Source organism: Poecilia mexicana, unplaced genomic scaffold, assembly GCF_051168715.1.
Source record: "Poecilia mexicana isolate PSO_F unplaced genomic scaffold, ASM5116871v1 scaffold_5, whole genome shotgun sequence".
Lineage (NCBI taxonomy): Eukaryota > Metazoa > Chordata > Actinopteri > Cyprinodontiformes > Poeciliidae > Poecilia > Poecilia mexicana.
In genome coordinates this window covers 15,492,139-15,515,852 of record NW_028263374.1, presented here as the reverse complement: position 1 = coordinate 15,515,852, position 23,714 = coordinate 15,492,139, and the positions used below count along the sequence as shown (strand labels likewise).

Here is a 23,714-nt window from a genome sequence, read left to right as displayed (position 1 = left end):
TTAGAGGAACAAGTACTTTTCAAAGTTAATATGAAGAAATTATTGACTTAAAACAAGCTCCTATATTTTGCTGAAAAGTTACCTGTAGGTTAATTTTGTCTTATTTTAAGTTTACTAAGATATTTGCTCTAGAAACTAGATCAGTAATATTTTGTGTTTTTTCAGTGCACAGTTTTGTTTTTTGTCTTTTGTCTAGCAGAAATGTTTCCCACCTCTGCGACCAGCCTGATTTGTCCCGAGGCTGCAGCTTTCTCACAGAGGACGAAATTAGTGTCCATGAAAAGCCTGAGCTGATTCTCTTTTTCTTTTTTCTTTCTTGCTTTGCAGCAACATAGCAGACGGGAAACAGGCTCGTAATGAGACGGCAGCGCAGCACTAGAAATGGATTTTAATTTTCTGAAGCTAGGATGAGGAGGAGCAGTGATGAAGGTAATGAGAGAGAAGGTGGAGAAGAGGAAGATGGTGTCAGGCAGCAGGAACATTTTCAGGTGGGGGGTAATGAGAGGCGGTTTGAGAATGACACAATACCAGAAGCACTCTGGAAAACACAAGAAGGCAACTCATTTTAAAGGTTTAGATTTTATAAAACATGATTTAAAGAAACTATAAGGTTAAATGTAAAAGACAGATATTCTATGTAACACCAACAAACTCACCAGATAAATAGTTCCTCTGGTTTATTTAGATATTTTATCACATGTACTCGATTTTATGTATTTTATTGAGTTTTTGTTCACTAGTAAAGTGAAAGAAGAATGAAACATGTTTCTCGATTATTTTGCAAATAAAAATGTTAAAACTCTACTGTGTGTTTGTATTCAGCCTTGTTGTGTTGATGTTTTTATAAAACCACTTTTAGCTCCAATAACAGCTGCAAGTGTCGGTCAGCGGTGGTCATGTGTTTTTTTTTTTACCACTTCATTGTTTGTTTGTAATAAAATCTGTCCTTTAAACACTTTCTGGGTGTTCTGATAAAAAACACAACAGGTGTAAGTGAACCAATGAGAGAGATTTTAATGTGTTATTGTAGTTTTCTCCAACGCTGGTCCTCATGGCCCTCACTGTCCTGCAGGTTTTAGTTCAGTGTTTCTCAACCCTGGTCCTCAGCGCCCCACTGTCCTGCATGTTTTCGGTATTTCCCTTCTGCCACACACCTGAATTGTATCTCTGGGTGATTAACAGGCTTCTGCAGCACTTGGTGGTCATGCAATCATTTGGATCAGCTGTTCTGGAATAGAGGCACATCTAAAACATGCAGAGCAGGGGGGCGCTGAGGACCAGGGTTGAGAAACACTGTTTTAGGTGCTTCCCTGCTCCTGCAGACATGAATGAAGGGATTAACCGGCTTCTGCAGCACTTGATGGCCTGCAGAGGAGGTAACGATCATTTCAATCAGCTGTACTGGAGAAGAGGCGCAGAGCTGGGAGTGTTGATGTGGTTTTCTTAACACTTTTAATCCTATTCTTTGTTGCTTAAATGTAAATACCGCGGTTACTGCAGCACATGTTTTCATGCTGCCATAGAGATATCATTGGAATTTATATACATAAAATCAAGCATGACTACCTTCACTTATTGATCTTTGATTTGACTATCAATGAGTGTTATGACAAATAATGGGATGTCTACTATCAGTTACCTTGGTGCAGATGAACAACATGTGGTAGCTGCCATCAATCACAGCTTCATTCAACTGTACTTGAGGTTGGCTGCAGACCTTGATCCATTTCTTGCGTTATTCCAGACTCCGTTTGGGTTTAGGAAATGTAATAAATTGTATTCCGCAGTCTACACGTTCTGGGTAACGACTGTCAGGATTGCATGTTCCCCCCCTGACAACACTGGACCATAATTTCCTATTATTTTCCTCAAACTCTTTATGGCTGCTGCATGTTAGCATAGCAGTGATAAACCCCAGCATTGTTGTCGGAGGTTCAGTTCCTCCAGATAAGGGGGCGTGGCCTTAAGGACAAATGGCGACCGCTGCAGTTGCTGACGAACCCTAGAATGATTGACAGGTGTGTTATTTGGACCCTACAGATGCAGAAAAACCCCTGATAGTCCTGCATGAATGTGCAAATAACTTAGCAGCATTAAAACACAGAGTCAGTCAGTGAAGAAGAAGGAAACAGTCTGGAAACACATTTTTCTGAGATGGAGTTTCTTTCATCAGGGAGTCTATTTGTGTTGTAAAAGAATTTCACAGTAAAGAAACTCTGACCTAACAAAAGAAATAAAGTTGAACTGATCACAACTATTGCTCTGTCTGATCTATACAATTCTTCTTCTTCTTCAGATGTAAAAAATCTGCAGTATTTGGCAAACAGATAAAAGAAGGAGAAAAGAAATATCTGGAAAACTTTAGAGTTTGTAAAAACGTTGTCCCTTTCGTTTTTGACAAGAAGAAACAAGATAATGAGAGCAAGAAGCATGAGAGGGACAGGCGGCTGTAGAAGGACACACAGTACAAAGACAAGTAGAAAAAAGTCTGCAATTTTCTGTTGTGGATAAGTAAGGGCACAAGAGTAAAAGTAGAAAATGGAGTCAGAGAGCAATGACACACAGGACTGGTTGTTTTTACAAGGGTGCTCCAGGGAGCAGCTGCTGGAAAAGAGAGAGAGGGAGAGAGAAGAAAAATCATTATATCTGGGTTTTTACTGCCTGTAAATGTGTTTTCCTTTCCTCTATTGTTTTAGAGCAACGACACAATCAGTTTAGAGCTGAGCCACCAGATTCACGATGAAATGAGAGGGACGAAAAACACAGGGAATTTTCTCCTCCGTGTGTTTGGAAGCCATTTTGTAAAGCAAAGTCCCTTCAACCTATAAACGATTGTTACGTCTCGCTCATTATGTGCAGCAGCAAGAAAGAAAGCACATTTCCTTGATAAGTCCTGTTCTTTTCAAACTTAGTGGGAGACAACCTGACATAAACAGGACCTCAGATGTTGGACTTCTTCTGCATATGTGCAGATCTAATCCTGCACAAGCTTAGCATCCAACACTTAAATCACATTGTCACATTTTAATAATTTAACAACACACAAAACCCACATGTTGTGTGTTTTTATATTTCTATTTGGGCCTCGACTGCTTCTTAAAAACAACCAGAGCACTTAAAAAATAAAAACACCCAGCCATTTCTTGGCAATAAGTTAATGTTTCAAATGAGTCGTTTCAAAAACGTCACAAATCAGCAGGCACTGCCGGTTACCTAGCAACCCCACCCGGGCTCAGCCCGTTACCTAGCAACCCAAGCAGAGCTCCAGCACATTTGGTCAGCTGGTTTTACCTCTGTATGCGCTGTACAATGGCTGCTGGAAAAGACATCTGTTGTTTTTATTGGTTTACCATCCAGAAACCACTTGCTGAATTCTTGTTGGTTGAGCAGGAGGTTCCACTTCTACTTTTCAAAGATGTACAGTTGGATAATTGCACATCTGTTTGTAGCAATTTTCACATGTGAGTGTAAATGTTGAATTGGGGGTGTGGCCAGCAGCAGCTTAATAGGATTTAAAGTGAGAAGACGCCGTAAAATATTTTATTCTGAAAGGACTTCAAAATAGGCAGAACTGTCCAGACTGAAATTTCAATTATTCTGTGAAAACCGTGTAATGACCATGTTTTTTTATAGCCTGTAGATCCATCCAAACCTGTTTAACGAAGCATTATAGGTCATCTCTAATGTTTAAGTTCATAGCAAACACAGACCTAAGATAATAATTTATCCAGGAACAGAGAGGAAAAAACATTTATACACCAACAATTAAATTTTATTGAAATTATTGCTTCTGGTCAACATCTGATGTTTTGGTTTTAAAACAGTTTAGCTGTAGTTTCTTAATGACAACATACCGCCTCTTCACCTTGTGAAACTGTTCATGCCATTATAAACAACAAGCATCACCAGATGCGTCTCTGTTTCTGTATAAATAGCTGACATCTATCCCAGTCCAGCTGTGTAATAGTTTAAATACTTTAGCAGGGGCTGTGCCACTTTACTTTGGATCTCATAGTTTAATATTCATCATTAGATTATATCTGTTTATGTTGGTGGTTTAAGATCGGAGTCAGTTTTGTTTTCATGCTCTGAGTTTTACGCCTCCTCCTTCTTGCCCCGTTCAGTCCTGGAGGATTTCCACATGACTTATGAGGTTGAGGATACTTGGCTTTTGAATGACGCCAATAGGAGCGAAGGCCAATTACACTAATTAAAAGTCGTCACATCCTCCTGCTCCCACCCTGCAGCCTGCCGCACCTCTAATTAACCCTTTGTGTCCCTGTGTTTTATCAGGAGGCACTCGGAAAGCAAAGAATGAGTTTGTCAGGTAGTAACTAGTTACAGTTACTCGATTACATTTACTTGAGTAACTTTTTGGAAAAGATTTACTTTTAGGAGTATTTTTTACAGTGCTGCTCTCTTTACTCTTACTTGAGTAAAATTTCTGGATTCTCTACCCAAGAAATGAAGAACAAACCTGTTTTAATCAAAAATTCACCAGACGCAGACACACACTTCCAGTTTCTGTTAAAGTTTCATAAGAATTTTGAAGGAAAGAAACGGATCTGGAAACACTTTCTTTCTCCTGATTTACTTATATGAATTATTGTTATTTTTATCCTTAAAATACCAAAATTTCCACTTAAGTTTATAAACGTAAGTGGAAATTTTGATGTAATTTTTCAATATTAAATTGTTCAGTACTGCTTGAGTAGACTACTTTACCAAATACCTTATTATTCTTACTTGAGTGAAACGTTTGGATGCTCTACCCACTGAATGAAAATCAAACATGAAAAAAAACAAAAAAAACATAAAAAGACACACCTGCAGATTTCCTTCAAGTTTCATAAGTTTTTTGTTGAAAGAAACTAATGTGGAAAACTTTTATTTTGACTGATTTAATTATTTTTTGTTACTTACACGTCCTTAAAATACCAAACTTTCCACTTCACTTTATACTTTAGTCTGTCTGATTTTGTAATTTTTAAATATTAAATGATTTGATCAGTGGTCTTTTTACCACATAGTTTTTTACTCTTACTTGATTAAGTCCTTGGACGGCTATTTTTTTACTTTTGAGTAAAAGTATGTAGAAGTATCATTACTCTTAGTTGAGTAATATATTTGGTGCTCTGCCCTCCTGTGTCCGTCTGTCTGTGAATTTTCCCCTCGGTGGGTTCAGTCCTCCTCGCTGAGTGAGGCAGGTTTCCTCTCATGAAGCCTCTGAACACATGCAGCCTCTGTGTGATTCTGGGTGCAGCTATTATGAATTTAATCCCCTGTTCGGTGTGTGAGTCCAGGATCTCTCCTGTTTTAACACAGAGATGATGAGGGTGGATAATTGGCAGCAGAGAAAGGAGTATAATCAGCCCAGTGCTGCCTATTTCTCTTCCTATTTCTCTTCCTATTTGTCTTCCTTCAAACGGACGACAAACTCAAAGCAACGCGGTTTCTACTGATTGAAAATAAAGAAGTGGTTGAGGTGTGTTTGGTTCAGATTGAGCGACGCTGTGGCAAACATGAAAGGGCTGTGAGGTCAGCGAGTCGCACCTTTAATTGATTTTTCTCTCTCTTCAGAGGTAAAAAAGCACCTTGTGGCTCCCCTGCTGACAAATTACAAATGTGACGTTATAAAGCAGTGAGACTCTTTGAGATCCACCAAATCACAGTAAAAAGCTGTGGCCTCAATCATGAGTTACACAACCATAAAACGTGGCTAAAAACAAACTGAATTCATGTCTTAGATTTGTTTTATCTATTTGTAAGTACAGCTTTCAGTCTCTCTTAACATTTAAATTATCATTTTAATAATTTAGTTTAGTCTTGTTGATTCTTGACCGGAGCAGAGTCACTAAGAGAAACTGCAGAAATCAAGTTAAGTTTATTTGTACGGCACATTTAAGCAACACTGCAGTTCAAAGTGCTTCATGAAAAAAAAGACGCAGTCAACAATTGTCCAGCATCATTGCTACACATCAGATTGATGATTAATTTTTCATTTATTGTTTCAAAAGCAACAGGTGGGTTTTACTGATTTAAAGCAACTCAGTGTTTCGGATGTTTTGCAGTTTTCTGGAAGTTTGTAGAAGCTGAATGCTGCTTCTCCATGTTTGGTTCTGGTTCTGGATGCAGAGCAGAACCAGAACCAAAAGACCTGAGAGGTCTGGAAGGTTGCTATGACAACAGCAGCAACGTTTCTCTAAAGTAGTTTTGTGCTAAAACGTTCAGTGATGTATTAACTAACCAAAGTATTTTAACGTCTTTTCTCTGTAAGGACTTTGAAACTGGGCTAAAATGAACATCTGGTTCACAGGAAGTTGAAGTTTCTTCCAAACCTGAATTTAAAAAACGTATTTCAGTTCCTAACACACAGCTGCATGTGGTATGCACTATTTATGTCTTAATGGAAACTATATTTGATCAAAGGATTGAAAATAACTTATTCTTTGCCCTAATTATTGTTCAAAATTATTTTTTTTAATTAATGTGTTTGAATTTCTGCCACTTGCAGACTGCTTCCCATCCTGCAGAGTTGCTGATTTTTCATAATCTGTAAAATGTTAATTCAACATCTTAATGAAAACATTTCAGCGTAACCTCAATGGTTTTATTCTAGATCTAATTCACATTAGAGACGCTGTTTTCATTTTAAGAAAATTATTTTATCACTTTGACCTGCTTTAGTCTTACAGTGAACCATGCAGAGAAGATAGAAACATATTTTAACTCATCGCTTGTTAAAACAGGACAAAATGTTTTGACAACCAGCTTTATTACATTGTTTTCTGTAATTCACTTACAGAAAACATTTCACTGCGTGTTTCTGGAGCCGTATGTTCGTTTGACATCCTGTAAATCTTTCAAAAATGACCGGTTATCTTTGTAAGCATCAAAATAAATGTTATTTATTGATTGTTTGAAATTCGCAGTTCAGAACCAAAGCAACAACAGTTTACCTGAAATGTTTGGACAAAACGTTGTGATATTTAATTAAAGTGGTCCTGAAACCTCACGGTTAATTTTTTCAATTTGTCTGCTGTGTTCTTTGGAGCAGGTTTAGGAAATATATCAGTGTCTTTTATCAGGTGGCGGAGAACTGAGAGAAATTTCACAAAGCTGAACAATTTTCTTTCTTCCTGCAATTAACTGCAGCGTCTTTTCTTTGGAAAGGCTTTTGTTCTGTTTGCTGCAGAAGTCTGATGAAAGAAACGGACCAAACTGATTGATGTGGAACATTTTTTTTTCTCTCAGAGCTATAAATTATACGTAATCAGTTATTCCCTCTAATAATGTAATTATCTGAACATAAAACCTCTATTGTAATAGAGACAAATCAGTACAGGTCGAGGTGAAATTACAGCAATGGAGATGAGGTTGTAATTTTGTCTAGAAGCTTTAAAATTTCCATATTTTCTGTAGCTTTCGAAACTCAAACCAAAGTTCAAGAAAATCAAAACTTTCATTAATAACCTCTTAGTCCAGAAACCTGCCGCCTGCAGCTCTTTGGACATTTGAGTCTTAATAACTTTGATTAACAATTAAAACCAACAAGTTAATGTTTTTAAATATAGATATATTAACATGCACGTTTTTAAATGTCTGTCTTTTTTCACTGAATTTCCTCAAAGAATGACATGAAAAGTAACAGTAATATGTTTTTAGAGCTGTTTTCTTGGTCATAGTTTTGAATCTATGTGCTTTTAAAAATATCTTAGTTTTGAATCCTACAAATAGAAATAAAATGCTGCTTCCGTTCTACTCTGACGAAACACAAAAAAGGAGTTCTGATTAAGTCTTCAGTTAATTTGTAGCGTCGATACAAAGAAAAACAGTCGATGAGATTCAAACGTAAGAGAAAACTGGGTTTCTTCATGCTTAGGCATCATGTGTAAATCCAGTCTGTGACGTGAAGTTTTGATCAGTTCAAGTTAATTTTCTAAGCCATCATGTGCAAGCGAGAGGAAAACATGAAAGCACATAAAATCTGTTTTCATTCCCAGCGACGCTCTGAAGTTAACTTGATTCAATTCTCTGATTCATGCAACATTTTCTAACTGTGACAAATACGAACCTCATTGTGTCCCAGCAAGCAGCGTTTCGTGATCATATGGCTCGAATTTGGCGTTGTCTGGGTTTTCTGTTCTGAGTTATTATGTTTTTTCTTCTTTTTCTGCTGAAGTTGTATGATTTTTATTTAGTTATCAGCAGGTTCGTCTTTTTCCCAGAAACCGGCTCTGCTCCCAGACATCCTGGTTCGTCGCTGTCTCTGCATTTTTGTAAGTTTTTTCCTTTATTTCATAAATTCCTCATTTAGTCCTCCATCAACTCCAAAACCATTACACAGTTTGGTTACAGCAGCTGGTTTGGTTACAACTAAACAAATATGAGTCACAAACACACACTGCTCTGCAGCCGTCTTAGTTTGATGGCAACATGTAAAATAAAAGCCTTAAATAAATGTCACTATACAAAATAACATTAAGTCACTGTAAAGTTAAATTATCATTCTTCTGATTGCTATTGTTCTTTTTAATAATACTTTGTATTTTCAGACCAGTTGTTTGTTTCAGATCTGCTCTGGATTTTCTTTCCCATGTTCTGCATCTGGCCTAATTTCCAAGTACTTAACATCATTTGCAGCAGCAGAGCCACAAATGATTATCCAACATTTCCCTCTTGACAAAAAAATCCATTTCGGTTTCCCTGTGCGCCTCAGTGAAGCAGGCCAGACCGGGCTGGAGTCACACGCTGAACATTAACTCAGACCCGGCATGAGAGTCAAAGATCTACAAGCTGCTGCTGTTGATGATGATGTTATTATTTATGTTCAGAATGGGTTTGAGTGGAAATGGCTGCTGCCAGTCCTGGTGAGAGCCGGGATGCATCCCTGACAGATCACCAGGTTAACACATATACACACACACACACACACACACACACACACACACACACACACACACACACACACACACACACACACACACACACACACACACACACACACACACACACACACACACACACTCATAGTTGTCAAACAACCTCACATCTGAGATAAAACATTTATGCATGAGAATTAAAACCAGGAGCTTCTTTCTGAGAGGCGGCAGCAGGAATCACAGATTCTCCTCACATCTTATTCGATTCGTTTTGACTTAATTATATATCACCAATTCAAATAAAACTTTATCTAAAAGTAGTCAACAGAAGCATTAAATAAATCTAGTTTACAGCACAAAGCATAAGATGTGTTATAATTCACCTGGAGACCTCAAAGTTTCTCACTTGACAAGTTTGGAAAACAGACTAATGGTAGGATAAAGTAATTCCCAAATTCCTAAAGCATTAAAAAATAAAAAGCACTAATCAATGCAGCTAATTACCAGGCTGAAGTGTAAACAGATGGCACAGTGACACAATAAGGCATTAAATTATAATCACTAAATCTGAAAATTATAAAGCAACATTAGCTTTGATTAACATTGTGCAACAAATCCATTTCAAAGCCATATTATGCTAAAAGATGTCTGTTTTTTGACAGGTTGTTTTGACGTCCATCACAGCGAAGCAGACCGACTTCTGAAGAGCGTGACGTCACGTGCAAAGGGTTAATATAAATCAGATTCATCTCAGTCACATTCGCTTTGTATTAGCATCTTTTTTTTTGGAATATTTTCATTGTAAAAATGTTTTTAAAAAGTTGTCAGAGTGAGAAAACAGATAAATCCAACAAATGTGCTTAAAAAAGAAAAGAAAATTAGGCATATTACTTTCAATTCTCAATAACCTCACATTACACAGCTGATAGCTGACAATCAGGACATTTATCTCATTTTTTCAGCTCATCAGCACAAAGCTGAAAATGCATCTGGAAATGATGGGAAAGTGAAAATGATTTTTCATGACAATCCATCCACTGCATGACAAGTCGAGATGATTCGCCGGGTGAATGAAACGCAACGCCTCAGCAGTGATCATCATTACAGCGCTTGACTGGCCACATCAGACTTTATGGCTCTTTTTGAAGAGAAAATCACTGAAATAAATTGGGATCCTGCACTGAGGCTCAGTTCTCTATTAAATGTATTTTGAGTCCTGACGTTTAAATACTGAGTCGTTCTGCTGTTTGTGCATCTTTCAGTGCTTAACTTCAATAATTTATCTGATTAGAAGATTCTCCTGGAGTTGGTTGATTGAAGTAGTTTTGTTACTTTCTAACATTGTTTTTTTTAACCATTTATTGTTTATGAACTGTGTCCGCCCACATGTATGCACGTCTGTCCTGAGAAAAACATCAAAAATCAACGAGCTACATCATAAAACTGATCAGAAAAAGGCCACAACAAAGCAGAGACAGACGGAGAAACTTCCTGTTTTTACTGATGGACGGACGGTCAGAATATGTTTGTTTTTTAATTGACAACCCTGAACTGAAACACTGAGCAAAGAACCAGAATGAGCCGCTGCAGCCTTCCAACAATAAAATAATGTGTTTCAATAAAGAGCAGAATAAAACAGTTTTGGCCTTTTCATTACTAGAATAAACATTTATTCAAAGCATTGAATTACTTAAAAAAAAGAGCTGAATGGAAACCAATCAACTTTTAAATTGATTCTGGAACATAAAAGGAGAGAAACTGTTTATATGTAAAACATAGTTTGAAGTTCAAATGTCTTATAGGAACACAGATAACAGGGATGTAAAAATAAGAAAATAAATGTTCACACAACAATAGAACAACAAAAAATGTAATTCATTAAAACTGATCAGCTTTTAAAATCAAACTGTTGCTTTTATAATGAGGACTGGATGTCCTTCCTACAGTTTGACTGAAAGCAGATGGATTTTACATTTTGTCAAAACTTATTGAGATATTTTTCTCTTTGTCATCAGGATGTGACTTCAGTCATAATATCTACACATTCAGTCATGTTTTCAATTCAGTGAATAAAACATTTTATTTATGTTCCTTATGTCTCCATATTCTGTTCATTTCTCTGTTTATTTTTGTTTGCATCCATATTAGTTCATTCCTTGAAGTTTAGTAAATCATTCTTGTGTTCTGCGTTTCATTTTGTTGTCAGATATTTTCCCTTATCTCCTCTCGACTCTTTGGGTCCCGGTTCTTTGTGCATTAATTGATCTTTCCTTTAATTCTCCTCTTGCTGCAGTTGCTCCACATTTCTCTGATTAGTTTGTCTGTAATTTCAGCTCTTCACTGGATTCTCCTGTTTCATTATCTGTCTGTTTAGGTGAGACCTGTAAGTTTTCCTTTTTAAATTAAACTTTCAAAATGCCAGGAAATCACCCATTTACCTTCAAAGTTTACACCATCAACAACTGAGCAACTTTACTAATTAACTCTGACTCTTTAAATTTTACTTCCTACTTTCTAGCTTTACATTTGTTACTGAATGTAGCTAAAACCACCATCAGTTGTTAAAACTTATGCTCCCCCATACTTGTTGTTTTTGTCAACATTTTGTAAAATAAAACTTTGTTGCGCTTGCTGAAGGAAGCAAATAACAACCAATTTTCAAAAATTACAGTCTTTCCATTTGGGATTTAAAGTGGATTCTGCTTGTATTTTGTCAGACATTCAAAAAACCCAGCAACAATAAAAAAGTTAATCAAAAGAAATACTTCAGACCACGAAAGCATGTTGATTTTAATATTTGTTGATTTTAATATTTGTGTAGGAGCTGCTGCAGTAAACTCAGAAACAATCCTGTTTTCTAATAAATCACACAATCACTTAATTTAAAACAAAATGATATAAACAGTGTTCATTATGTATTTTTTCAGACAGCAGGATGAAAAAGTGCTTTTCTAGTGAATGAATAGAGCAATATGTCCTAAAGAACTGAGTTAGCGAGAGGCGCTGTCTGACCCGCCATAAATAATCAGCAGCGTCCTGGAAGTCTGAACATAAACACATTTATTTCTGCTACATCTTGTTACTGAGTAGAAAAGAAGACGGTAGGTTGGACTTGAATTTAAAATTAATTAAACTCTGAAATCTGCAGCCAGGCAAGAGAATGTGTCTCTTTAGTCAAAAGTGTGAAAAGAGAAGAGGAGGAACTGAATAAACTGAAGCTTATCGAAAAAACCAGAGAATCTGATGTGAAGTTCAGAAAACAAACAGGATGGTGGGAGGAGATCAGTGGAATGGAAACCGTTGAGTTTGAACGACAAAATGATTTAACAAGTAGTGTGTGTTGCTGCAGACTCAACAGGAACCGCAAGGCATCACTGACAATGGACTGTGGTTAATTCATAAATAAATATAGCAGAGGATTTATTTATTTATAGGTTTATATTTGAATTTTCTTTTGAGTTCTTTTTACATGATCTTTTTGTAGAAATGGGACTAAATTAAGCTACTAGGAGGCAGACTGCGGTACAGATTTGTTTTAAACACATGGAAAATAGGAACCGACGTTGTTTCCTTTAATGTTTTACATACGAACATGCAACCGTTAAAAACATCAGCACTCAGAAGTTTTACTGCTAGTTATCAATGAACTGACTGGTTATTTTAATTAAATAGTGGGATTTATAACTTTACCTTTGGATAGAGCTCTTTTCTACGACAGCATATTTGGGCCATTGTGAACAGGGAAAAAAAGGAATAAATTTCCACCAAAAAACTTTAAAAATTTTTAGATTAATAAAAAAAAACATTTCTAGGAAAAACAAGAACTTTGCTAAGCTTGAAAAAGAAAGAAAAAACTGAAATTTTGAGATTAATCTCAAAAGCTGTGAATTTCTGAGTTTCAAAAATCAAACATTTTCAACTTTTGGAAATATTCTGAGTTTCAAAAGTTGACAAGTTTAGACTTTTGAAACTCAGAAATGTCCAATTTTTTTCTAGAAAATTTCAGAGTCTTTTTGTGGGTTGGGTGGGGGGCGGAAATTAACTCCTATCTACAATGGCTCTAATGCACCGTCTCCATTTGTTATAGCGTCAAATTAATTAATAATAAAGCACATCTAAAAACACCCCAGATTTACTCTACATGTACAAGCACTGCAAAATAATATGAAAAATAAAAACAAATAGAAATAAAAGAATATTTTTTAAACAGAACTAATATTAAAAATAATGTAACCACTGACACTAGCTGAAAACAAACTGATTGCTTATTTAGAGCCGAAAACTATTCTAATCACTGTCGGATTGTTTACACTGGAAATTGAATATTTTATTGTCCTCTCTCACTCTTTTTACCATTCAACTCCTCACCCTGAGCCTCGCCCGTCACACCCAGGCCTGGACTCTTCCCACCCAGTCCAGCAGCCTCCCGCGGTACCGCGCCCTGGACAGCGGCTGGAGGAAAAGAAGGAGCCGGAACTTCCTCAGCAGCCCGCAGAAAACCGCCGCCGCCAAAACTACGAGGGGCGACATCATTACGAAGCCCAGGATGATGAGGGCGGAGCAGCTGTTGTCGTCGAGGTAGCGGCAGATAGCTGCCGGGGCGTCGAGGACCTGGAAGGACACAACGGAGAGGGGAGAAAGAGAAGTCCTGGACTTTAACATAAAGAGGTAAAAACAGCCTCTTCTTCTACACTTTGCTTCATACAGAGGGCTCCCGGCCATGAAAAATGTTTGCTTCCTCCAAGTGCTAATAATGTGGAATAACGTTAGAGGAAGCTAATGCTAAAGCATTATACCAACATGGAGTTTAGTGGAAGCTAATGCTAAAGCATTATACCAACTTAGAGTTTAGTGGAAGCTAAAGCACTATACCAACATGGAGCTTAGTGGAAGCTAATGCTAAAGCATTATACCAACATGGAATTTAGTGGAAGCTAATGCTAAAGCATTATACCAACATGGAGTTTAGTGGAAGCTAAAGCATTATACCAACTTAGAGTTTAGTGGAAGCTAAAGCATTATACCAACTTAGAGTTTAGTGGAAGCTAAAGCACTATACCAACATGGAGTTTAGTGGAAGCTAATGCTAAAGCATTATACCAACTTAGAGTTTAGTGGAAGCTAAAGCACTATACCAACATGGAGCTTAGTGGAAGCTAATGCTAAAGCATTATACCAACATGGAATTTAGTGGAAGCTAATGCTAAAGCATTATACCAACATGGAGTTTAGTGGAAGCTAAAGCATTATACCAACTTAGAGTTTAGTGGAAGCTAAAGCATTATACCAACTTAGAGTTTAGTGGAAGCTAAAGCACTATACCAACATGGAGTTTAGTGGAAGCTAATCCTAAAGCATTATACCAACATGGAGTTTAGTGGAAGCTAAAGCTAAAGCATTATACCAACTTAGAGTTTAGTGGAAGCTAATCCTAAAGCACTATACCAACATGGAGTTTAGTGGAAGCTAATGCTAAAGCATTATACCAACATGGAGTTTAGTGGAAGCTAATCCTAAAGCACTATACCAACATGGAGTTTAGTGGAAGCTAATGCTAAAGCATTATACCAACATGGAGTTTAGTGGAAGCTAAAGCATTATACCAACTTAGAGTTTAGTGAAAGCTAAAGCATTATACCAACGTGGAGTTTAGTGGAAGCTAAAGCACTATACCAACATGGAGTTTAGTGGAAGCTAATCCTAAAGCATTATACCAACATGGAGTTTAGTGGAAGCTAAAGCTAAAGCATTATACCAACTTAGAGTTTAGTGGAAGCTAAAGCACTATACCAACATGGAGTTTAGTGGAAGCTAATGCTAAAGCATTATACCAACATGGAGTTTAGTGGAAGCTAAAGCATTATACCAACTTAGAGTTTAGTGAAAGCTAAAGCATTATACCAACGTGGAGTTTAGTGGAAGCTAAAGCACTATACCAACATGGAGTTTAGTGGAAGCTAATCCTAAAGCATTATACCAACATGGAGTTTAGTGGAAGCTAAAGCTAAAGCATTATACCAACTTAGAGTTTAGTGGAAGCTAAAGCACTATACCAACATGGAGTTTAGTGGAAGCTAATCCTAAAGCATTATACCAACATGGAGTTTAGTGGAAGCTAAAGCTAAAGCATTATACCAACTTAGAGTTTAGTGGAAGCTAAAGCACTATACCAACATGGAGTTTAGTGGAAGCTAATGCTAAAGCATTATACCAACATAGAGTTTAGTGGAAGCTAATCCTAAAGCATTTTACCAACATGGAGTTTAGTGGAAGCTAAAGCTAAAGCATTATACCAACATAGAGTTTAGTGGAAGCTAATGCTAAAGCATTATACCAACATAGAGTTTAGTGGAAGCTAATGCTAAAGCATTATACCAACATAGAGTTTAGTGGAAGCTAACATTGAAGCACTATGCCAACATTGAGTTTAGCAGAAGCTAATGCTAAAGTATATCCCTGTAGTTAGAACCGTCTTCTTGCATTACTGCTTACAAAGAGAACAGAGACAGGAAAAAGAAAAACTAGAGAAAATATGGATGAATGAAAAAATGGTTTAAAGAAAGTTTTTAGTGGTAACTGGTTGATATTTTTCCACGATATTACAGAAGCACAGACGCAATCATACATGTCAAGCCTACGCACACAGAATAATCCACCTGCTGCTTGATCATTTCCTTTTCTAAGTCGTTTTTATCCAAATGCAGCTTCGCCTCAAGTAAACACGCTGGCAAACAGTTGTGCCTTACATTTAGTGTTCTCTGAAATGCGCTCTGTGCTTTTGGTGAGCACGCTGCCCACCTGTCTGAGCTCAGCTGCTGCTGGCACCAAATCAGAGAGCTTTGTCTTCTTACCGACTCTCTCTGTCAATAGAACAAAAAGCCTGCAGACTGATGCTGTCTGCAAATGTTTGCTTCAGCTTAAGCTGACATTCTTTTCCATGTTAATGATGAATACTGTGCCTTTGCGAGCCTAAACTTTTAAAGTCCTGAAAGAGAACACCCTCACAAACCAAAGTGCATCTGGAGAGTATTACAATACCCCCAAAACCTTTCCATATTGTGCGACAAATGTCGATTTATTCAAATCAGATTTGGATTATAAAATAATTCAAGGTTTCATATCAACAGAAAAAGGAAAGTTTATCCTATCTGAAAATAAGAAAATGCAGCTGGAACTTAAAAGAAAAGGTCACAGAATGAAGTTTGTCAAACTTACTTTATTTACATTTGTTTAATTTGACAAATTAATCAACATATTACAGCAGTATTACGTGTTTTCAAGGCGCATAATGCCATTTTATAGCATAGTCAAGTAATTATTCAGTTGTTATAAAAATGCTAAATACAACTCTGGAAAAAAGTTTTTCCAGAGCTGTGTATCAAATATGACTTGGAAATGTATTGCCTTGAAATTGGGCCTCTCCCACTCTTTCTGAAACTCCGCCTACAGGAAGTCATCACAACCTCGCTCCTCTGTTAACCCTTCAACAACATTTTACCAGCGCTGCACTGAGAAGTAGCTCCTTAATGAGCTCAGCAGATGTGCAGTTCCACCAAGTGTTTGCTAATTACTGCTGGCTAGTCTGAAGGAGCTGAGCAGAGTGAATCAAGTCAACATTCCAGGTATCTTTTTGTTGAGATAATAACATTATAACATGATGTAAATATGAAAAAAACAATTTTACATGATACTCCCCCTCCAACAAACTAACTTTGGTAAACTTAATTTGATTATTAGTGACCAATTAACACAATATACTTAAGTTGGATCTCCTGTTCTATTTTCACAGTGTACTGCAAACACACCAACACAGTGTTGTTCACCTAAACTGAGAAGGAGCAGGCAGGAGGCTCTGGTGGAGCTGCAGAGACCTCAATAAAACAGTTTATTTTCATCCCAATCGTTAAACTTCTAATAAGATCATGTTGTAGATCCTACAAGCATTTACTTTAAAACTTTTAACAATAAATCTCAAACTTTCTGTTCTTAAGTTGCATTTTGAGACTGTCTTAGGAAAACAGTCTTCAGTCAGAAGCTTCTTCAAATTCACTGTAATACAGACTGCTACAGGAAATCTGTCCTCCCAACTTTGAATTGAGTTTCACTTAATTTCCCTTTGGGATCAGCAAAGTGTTTTTGATTGATTTGATTGATTATTACATAATGAGTTTTTTTTTGTTGTTGTTTTGTAAATCTGGTAGTCGATGTCCTGAAAAGCTTGCAGGGTAAAATAAAAAATATTAACTCAGGAATGGCAGAATAAACTTGTTTTTAAATATTTTGTGCTGCTTTATGTTGGCATAGGCATAAAATCCTACCAGCATACATTGAAGTTTGTGGGGTTTTTTGTACATTTGTTGCTCGTACTTAAATCCAGAAAGTCTCTTTAATGGTTTCCTTCATGCTGAAGGTGCCATCAGGTTCATATTTCTGCCAAAAACCCTGACTGCTGGTCGTCTGCTAGCAGAACGTCTTCTCTATGGGGTTACATGCCTGAACTTCCAGCCGGGGTAAACAAGTCAGAGTGCGCATGAACAGAGCAGATTCCTCCTTGTAAATGATTTGTGAACATTTTCTGCAGCTGCATGCAAATATTTGGACAATTTGGGGAAGACATGTTGTTGATTTTGGAAGCAAAGATGAGTAGATGTAACCTAGGAAGCAGAAAATCAGGGCAGCCTTTTGTTAGATGGTAGGGAGTTTGTGCTAATTATTTTTGCTCCTCATTAAAAATACATGAAACAGTTATTTAATATGTAAAAGTGAGTTAAGTAAGTATTTAGATTGTGCAGTCAGCTGAGTGGTTTTCCTCTCTTCTGCAATGGAGGGGTAATTTGCCCAGCATACCTCCAGATTTTTCCGTAACGATCATCTGAGAGGACATTAGTGTGCTCGTTTTTTCTGACGGCGTGTGTTTTTATTTCATAATGTCTGCCATTAATCACTGTGGCCTAGAGAAGATATTTTCAGAGTTGGCTTCTGGACATTTTCACGTTGTTTTTGTTCAGTTCTCTCTCTAAACAGGCTTCATGATTTGACAAAACGTTCTAGCTCCAGATCTCCAGACCTCCTCCAATGTTGACCTGAGTGGTAGGGTTACAGTTAAAGGGATAGTTTGTATTTTTTGAAGGTGTTTTCAGTAACAGCTCAGATAGATGTCATATTGCAGAGAGTTAGTGGAAAGATAAATAAACCAGGTGTTAATAAGTTAACTATTGTTGAGTTTATGTGTGTGAACAGTGACTGTTATTACACTGGAGCGACGCATTAAGCCACAGATATATTCCCTGGCAGACTTTAAATTTAATGTAATTTGACTTTAATCTGATTAGGGTGGTGGTTAGGAGTCTCTCCAAACTTAAAAACTTGGAGCTCATCGTTAAAAATGGTAAAAAAATAAAAAAATACCAGTGGAAACATATGAAAAGCTGTTCGGTGGTTTATTAGTTGGTTCAATTTGTTGTTAAAATATAAAAGTAGAAGCTTATTTAATTAGTTAATTATTCATTGCTATCCTTTGAATGTTGTCTTCTTAATATTTCTGAAAATATTTCTTGCATTTTCAGCCATAAACTGCATTCTTGTTTGAATAACAATAATTTAAAATTTAAATCTGCCAGAGGTTTGAATATTAACATTTCACAATTTGAGTGGGTTTAAAAAACACTGTCGTGACATTATTCTGCGTCTGCGAAGGGAAATATGATCAGTAATAACCTTTTAAATAAATCGTCTGTTTAAGTTTGTTTCTGATTCCGGTCTGCAGAGCGACTGAACCTTTCAGTTTTATTTCTGCATTTCTGCCCAGAAAGTATTTTATAAAGATTTATTGTTTTTTTTTTTTCTATTTTAACTTTTGCTCCAACCATAAATGACCAAAGTGAATGTTGACATTTAAATCCAAGCGCTCCCTGATGTTTTTGTAAATACATTATTTCAAAGACGTTAGCAGACATGTTGTTGTAAAAAGTGGCTCGACATGCGTGAAGGTAAAAGTTTGAGGCTTACAAACGTCTGAATTTTTTTTTCTGTTGGGTTTATTTGTGTGCCGTGTTTCTGCAGAGCTGATTTCATCTCTCCAAAGATTCCTGCACACGCTGCTTCCTGTGAAGCATGACCCAGCTCCCCATGAAGCAGGTAATGAGTGCAGACTCCCTGCTGGGCCTGTTTTAATGTGGATGGCGGCGCCGGTCGGGTCCAGACATGTGCGGGTGGATCTGAGGCGTTGCCCGTTCTCTCTGAAGATGTCAAATTACATTTAAATGAAAGTTTTGGTTCTGCCAGAACCTCTGTCCTGCCAAGAGTCAGAGATTTAGGTGGAAAATGGTTTAGTTAAAATATTTCAGCATCTTTTAGGCTTATAATTATGTAATTATTCATTTTATGTATGAAAGCTGCAATATTCCCTTTGAAAGGTTGGCAATTATGTTTTTATAATGACTTCATGCTGAGTTACAAGTGCAGTCATGTATAAAATGTAAAACACCCCAGTAAATATTCTGTTCTTTAAGAAGAAAATGTCACTAATTTAATCCAGTTTTTTTATATCTCTGGAAAATTAATGTATTTATTTCCTCTTAAGCAAAATAAACCAGGTTTTGCTAAATGTCTAAAATAGACTGAAACATTTCGGGATGAGGAAAAATTTAAGACACTCTACCCTATTTCAGCTTAAATTCACCCCACAGAACTTTAATGAGATCAACATCTGGGCTTTGACTAGGTCAATGCCTTCCATTGGCCCAGTAAATCCAGGTCTTGATGGATTTACTGGTTTGTTCTGGTTTTTCTTCTCAGATTTCATCGAGTCTCATATAAAACTTAATTTAAATCAGTCAAGTGCTGCTGCAGCAAGCAACCTCAAACCATGACACTTCCACCACCGTGCCTCGCAGCTGGAATGAGGTTCCTGTCTGATTGTATTTGGCCATTTTTAAATACATTACCAGACAGAAAAGTTGCTACTGTCTTATTTCTGATGGTTTTAGACAAATTAACCAAACAGTCATGCTTTATGTAAAATATCTACATATATAAATGTTAGAAAACACACACAGGCTATCAAATGGTGTCCTAAGTTTTCACATAAGGGCATAGATCGAGGAGGAGAAACTAAAATAAACAACTTTAGCAAAGTGTAATTTTCCACTTTTGCCATAATTAGATAAAAGAAATGGTGACAGAAGTTGAAAGTTCAGATATTTTCAGCAGGACATTTCCTTTGATGGTTCAGCAGAAAGGCTTCAAGCAAAGTGTTAATAGAAAGAAGAATGGATTTTAACCCGATGTTTAACGATGTTCTGAAGCAGGAATCATGAAAAACGACTCCAGTGCAGAAACAGAATAAAAATAAGCCACTGAGGGCAATTTAATTTAATTTAATGTTCGTCCACAACGCTGTGTATTAGCAGCATCATATTGATTTCATTCTGAAAACTCAAAAGCCAGTAAAATATTCAATTAAGTAGTAAAATATTTAATTTTCCCAGCAACAGCAAAACAATTTTGATGGGGCAAATATTTATGATCTTTTAAACTTTCCTTATTTCTCTACAGCTAATGAGCGCGCCAACATTTTGACTGCAACTTTACTGAAATAAAAAATTAATCTAACGGTTGTTTCAAAGTGAAGATATGATGCAGTTTGATTCATAATCAAATAGCGGCTTGTTTCTGCTCAGGCTGGTTGGTTTCTGAGGTTTTACAAAGTTTTAAAGATACAAAATATTCCTTTAATGTAGCATTTTCATGTCTAGATTAGACACAGAGGAAATCCTGGAGCAACAGGAATTTCTTCAGTTATTTGACAGTACTGCCCATCCCCCACCTATTTCTGCACACTGCTGGCTAGCTGTCTGAAAGAGAGATGCAATGTTTTTCTCATGTTAACATAACATAAAAATGAGGCATTTTGGAAATATTTACTGATGCACAGAAACTAAAGGAGCATCAAACATAAGAAAGGAGACGAGAGAGGAGGAAAGGAGTCAAAGAAAGGATGAAGACCACAAGAAAGGAGTCAAGGAAAGGTTGAATGAAGGACACACTAATGAAGGACAGATGGTGATAAATAAATGAAGGATGAGTTTGGGTCAGAGTGTTTTGGTTCTCTGAACGGATGAGTTTGGGTCAGAGTGTTTTGATTCTCTGAATGGATGAGTTTGGGTCAGAGTGTTTTGGTTCTCTGAATGGATGAGTTTGGGTCAGAGTGTTTTGGTTCTCTGAATGGATGAGTTTGGGTCAGAGTGGTCGTTCTCTTCCCTCCTGCAGAGAATCAACAGGAAGTGAACACATCGGTCAGGACTCACTCTGGAGTGGCAGAGGAAGCCGGCGTACAGCAGCAGCGCCGCAGGCAGAAGCACCACACAGAAGACCAGCGCCAGCAGCAGGGCGCCAGCCGACACCACGCACAGGTTCCACAGGACCAGAACCGCCCCGCAGGCCACCGAGCCGCACGCTCCCCTGCGGCCGCCCCACGCACTGCCGTCACTGTGCGCCACTGGGGGGGGCAGCATCTTCACGGCGTCCCCCACCCAGAACTCCTCCTCCTTCTCCTCGTCCGCTGAGCCGCCGTCCTCCAGGTCCACATCCACACCACACATCCTGGGAGGCAAAACCGACGGTACCCCTTACTGAGCATGTAGTTCACCATGGAGACCGAAACAAAGGACTGCTATGAAAAATCATTCAGGACAGTGAGATGTTTAGATCAGGGGTGTCCAAAGTGTGCCCTAGGGGCCGTTTGTGGCCCCTGACCCGAAGTCCAGCATTTGGCCAACAAAACTGAAAACGGGTGATGAAATTGTCTATTTTTCTTTTAAAAAGGGGACAGTCTGAAGCTCTTTTTATGTTTTGAGTCTTTGACGATATTCAGATTTCATAGAAATGATGTTTACTGTTGAGCAGGTAACACTAAAAAAAGAAAAAAAAATTAAAGAAGTTTGCATTTTGATTTAATGAATGTTGTAGCTCACCAATAGCTTAGGTTTGTCCGTTTTGATCCCCAGTGCAAAATATTTGGACACCACTGACTTTGATTAAAGTGTATTCATGTGCTGGAATGGCCTAGTCAAAGTCCAGAGCTTAAAAATGTCTCCTTACAACTGCTATCCAATCTGATTGAGAGTTTATTTTGTAAAATAAACAAACACTTTATTCTCCAGGTGTGGAAAGCTGCAGTGGAAGTATTGACTCAGGAGTAGACATGTCACAATAAATCAATAAATCAGTTAATCGTTTGATAAATGAAAACAAGCTCAATAGTTTCTATTTTTCTCTCTTTCTAAAAACAGGATGATAAAAGTCTTCAGTCTGGTGTTTGGTCTCAGTCAGTCCTGTTTTAGAAGAACATAATTAATTTAATTTGTTGTTTCTGTTTTGTTTGTTTTGGATATTTAAAGTTTGTTCCAGTTCCAGTGTAAAATGTTCATTATAATTTAAAGTTTATTGATCTTTGACAATGTGTTCTTGCATTATGATGCCATTACCATTATATTACTTCAAAATGGCCTCAAAATAACAATATTCCTGTTAAATTTGTTATTGAGACAGGCCTACTCGAGACTGAATACAAAAGTCAATTTTATGCTAATTTGTGTTTTTCTATTACATAAATACTCACAAAAATTAAAATATGTAGGAAAGAAGGGAATAAACACATTTACCAAGCTCTATATCTGCTATCTTTCAACATAATTAGTTTTTTAAATATAAAATTTGTACATTTCTCCAATATATTATTTTTCATTCACCTCGTATTCTAATACAGATTCCATATTTAATCAGAAATATTTATCTAGTTTTAATTAACTCTAAAGCAGACCCCTCTGTTTTGGCCAGGCACACACAGCAAAATGTAAAATGTAGATGGCATAAAGTCATGCATATTTATTTATTTTTTTAAATCAGTTTTCTTTTCCAGCTGAATCATTATAATAACACATGGCGGTTAAATGTCGCTCACCTCGCTCAGTAAATCCCGCCGCTCTCTGTTTGTTTCTGTCTCTCCTCCGCTGATCGTCGCGCAGCTTTTATTTTTTATTCCTGTTTAAAATAAACTCTTGTTTCTGGCTCGGCTTTGAACAAACTGCAGCGCCTGTGACTTGAACCCTGCGCTGCTGGAGAGATGCTGCTGCTGCTGCTGGTGCTGCTGCTGCTCGCTTCCGCTGCGCGTCCCCGGGAGCGATGCTCCGGAGCGCGCGCACGTGCGTGCGCGCTCCGCGGTGTTCAGGCTGCATGTTTAAAAGCAGCACGTGCCTTTTTGTTACGATTTAGTCGCACATTTTCGGGGGATTTTTTTTCAGTCTCTTTGGAAAATCATCGGGAAACACAGAACAATGTTTAAAGTAGGGGTGTTCAAACTGAGGCTCCGGTGCCTTTTGCAGCACTTGGAAAGATTTTATGTGACCCATGACCTGAATGGTACAAATTAAAACAAACAAAAACTCTAGGACAAGATTTAGTTAGTTAAAGGGGCAATATTGTTTATTTTTCAGGCTTATGGAGTCATTTTATAGCTTCAGTTGTTATAAAAACACTGTATATGTCAAAAATAACTTAAAAAGAATTTTTACTGTCTTTGAAATTGGTTTCTGTCTCTTTAAGAAGCTCTTGCTCTTGATGAGAGAATAACATGACACGTGTCAAACTCAAAGCTCTGGGGCCAAATCCGGCTCTCCATAGCTTTATTTTTTTGGCCCTCACATTAATAGAAGCTTTAAAATAATAGTTTTGTGCTTAAAAATGACTTTCCATCAATTAAATCAAAGCAGTTTTTATCTATATAATACCAAATGACATCAGTATGTTCAATATTATTTGATTTCAGAAGTA

General features: G+C 37.2%; 1 protein-coding gene and 1 long non-coding RNA gene across 3 annotated transcripts; one reads left to right on the top strand and one right to left on the bottom strand.

Moving 5' to 3' along the window:
* Window positions 1-917: 917 nt before the first annotated feature.
* LOC106924275 (uncharacterized) lies at window positions 918-10,110 on the top strand. Of its 2 annotated transcripts, none has more exons than XR_001419592.2 (5): window positions 918-1,376; window positions 8,202-8,279; window positions 8,835-8,905; window positions 9,545-9,610; window positions 9,845-10,110. It is a non-coding gene; the product is annotated as an uncharacterized LOC106924275 (long non-coding RNA). The 2 variants fall into 2 exon arrangements; XR_001419593.2 differs by having other exon boundaries at window positions 921-1,376; window positions 8,229-8,279.
* A 411-nt stretch (window positions 10,111-10,521) lies between these two features.
* tmem88bl (transmembrane protein 88b-like) lies at window positions 10,522-23,117 on the bottom strand. Its single transcript, XM_014997894.2, has 3 exons — window positions 22,846-23,117; window positions 21,191-21,485; window positions 10,522-13,493 (listed from the first exon to the last, which is right to left on the bottom strand). Exons 2-3 carry the CDS (start codon window positions 21,482-21,484, stop codon window positions 13,266-13,268), a joined length of 522 nt encoding a protein of 173 aa, XP_014853380.1. The 5' UTR covers window position 21,485; window positions 22,846-23,117; the 3' UTR covers window positions 10,522-13,265.
* Between the last annotated feature and the right edge of the window lie 597 nt (window positions 23,118-23,714).

Excerpts from the sequence above, each read along its gene's own strand:
- tmem88bl (XM_014997894.2), bottom strand. The coding sequence starts at position 21,484 with ATGTGTGGTGTGGATGTGGACCTGGAGGACGGCGGCTCAGCGGACGAG. Across the intron at positions 13,494-21,190 it reads GCTTCCTCTGCCACTCCAGA|GTCCTCGACGCCCCGGCAGC; the intron begins GTGAGTCCTGAC and ends GTGTCCTTCCAG.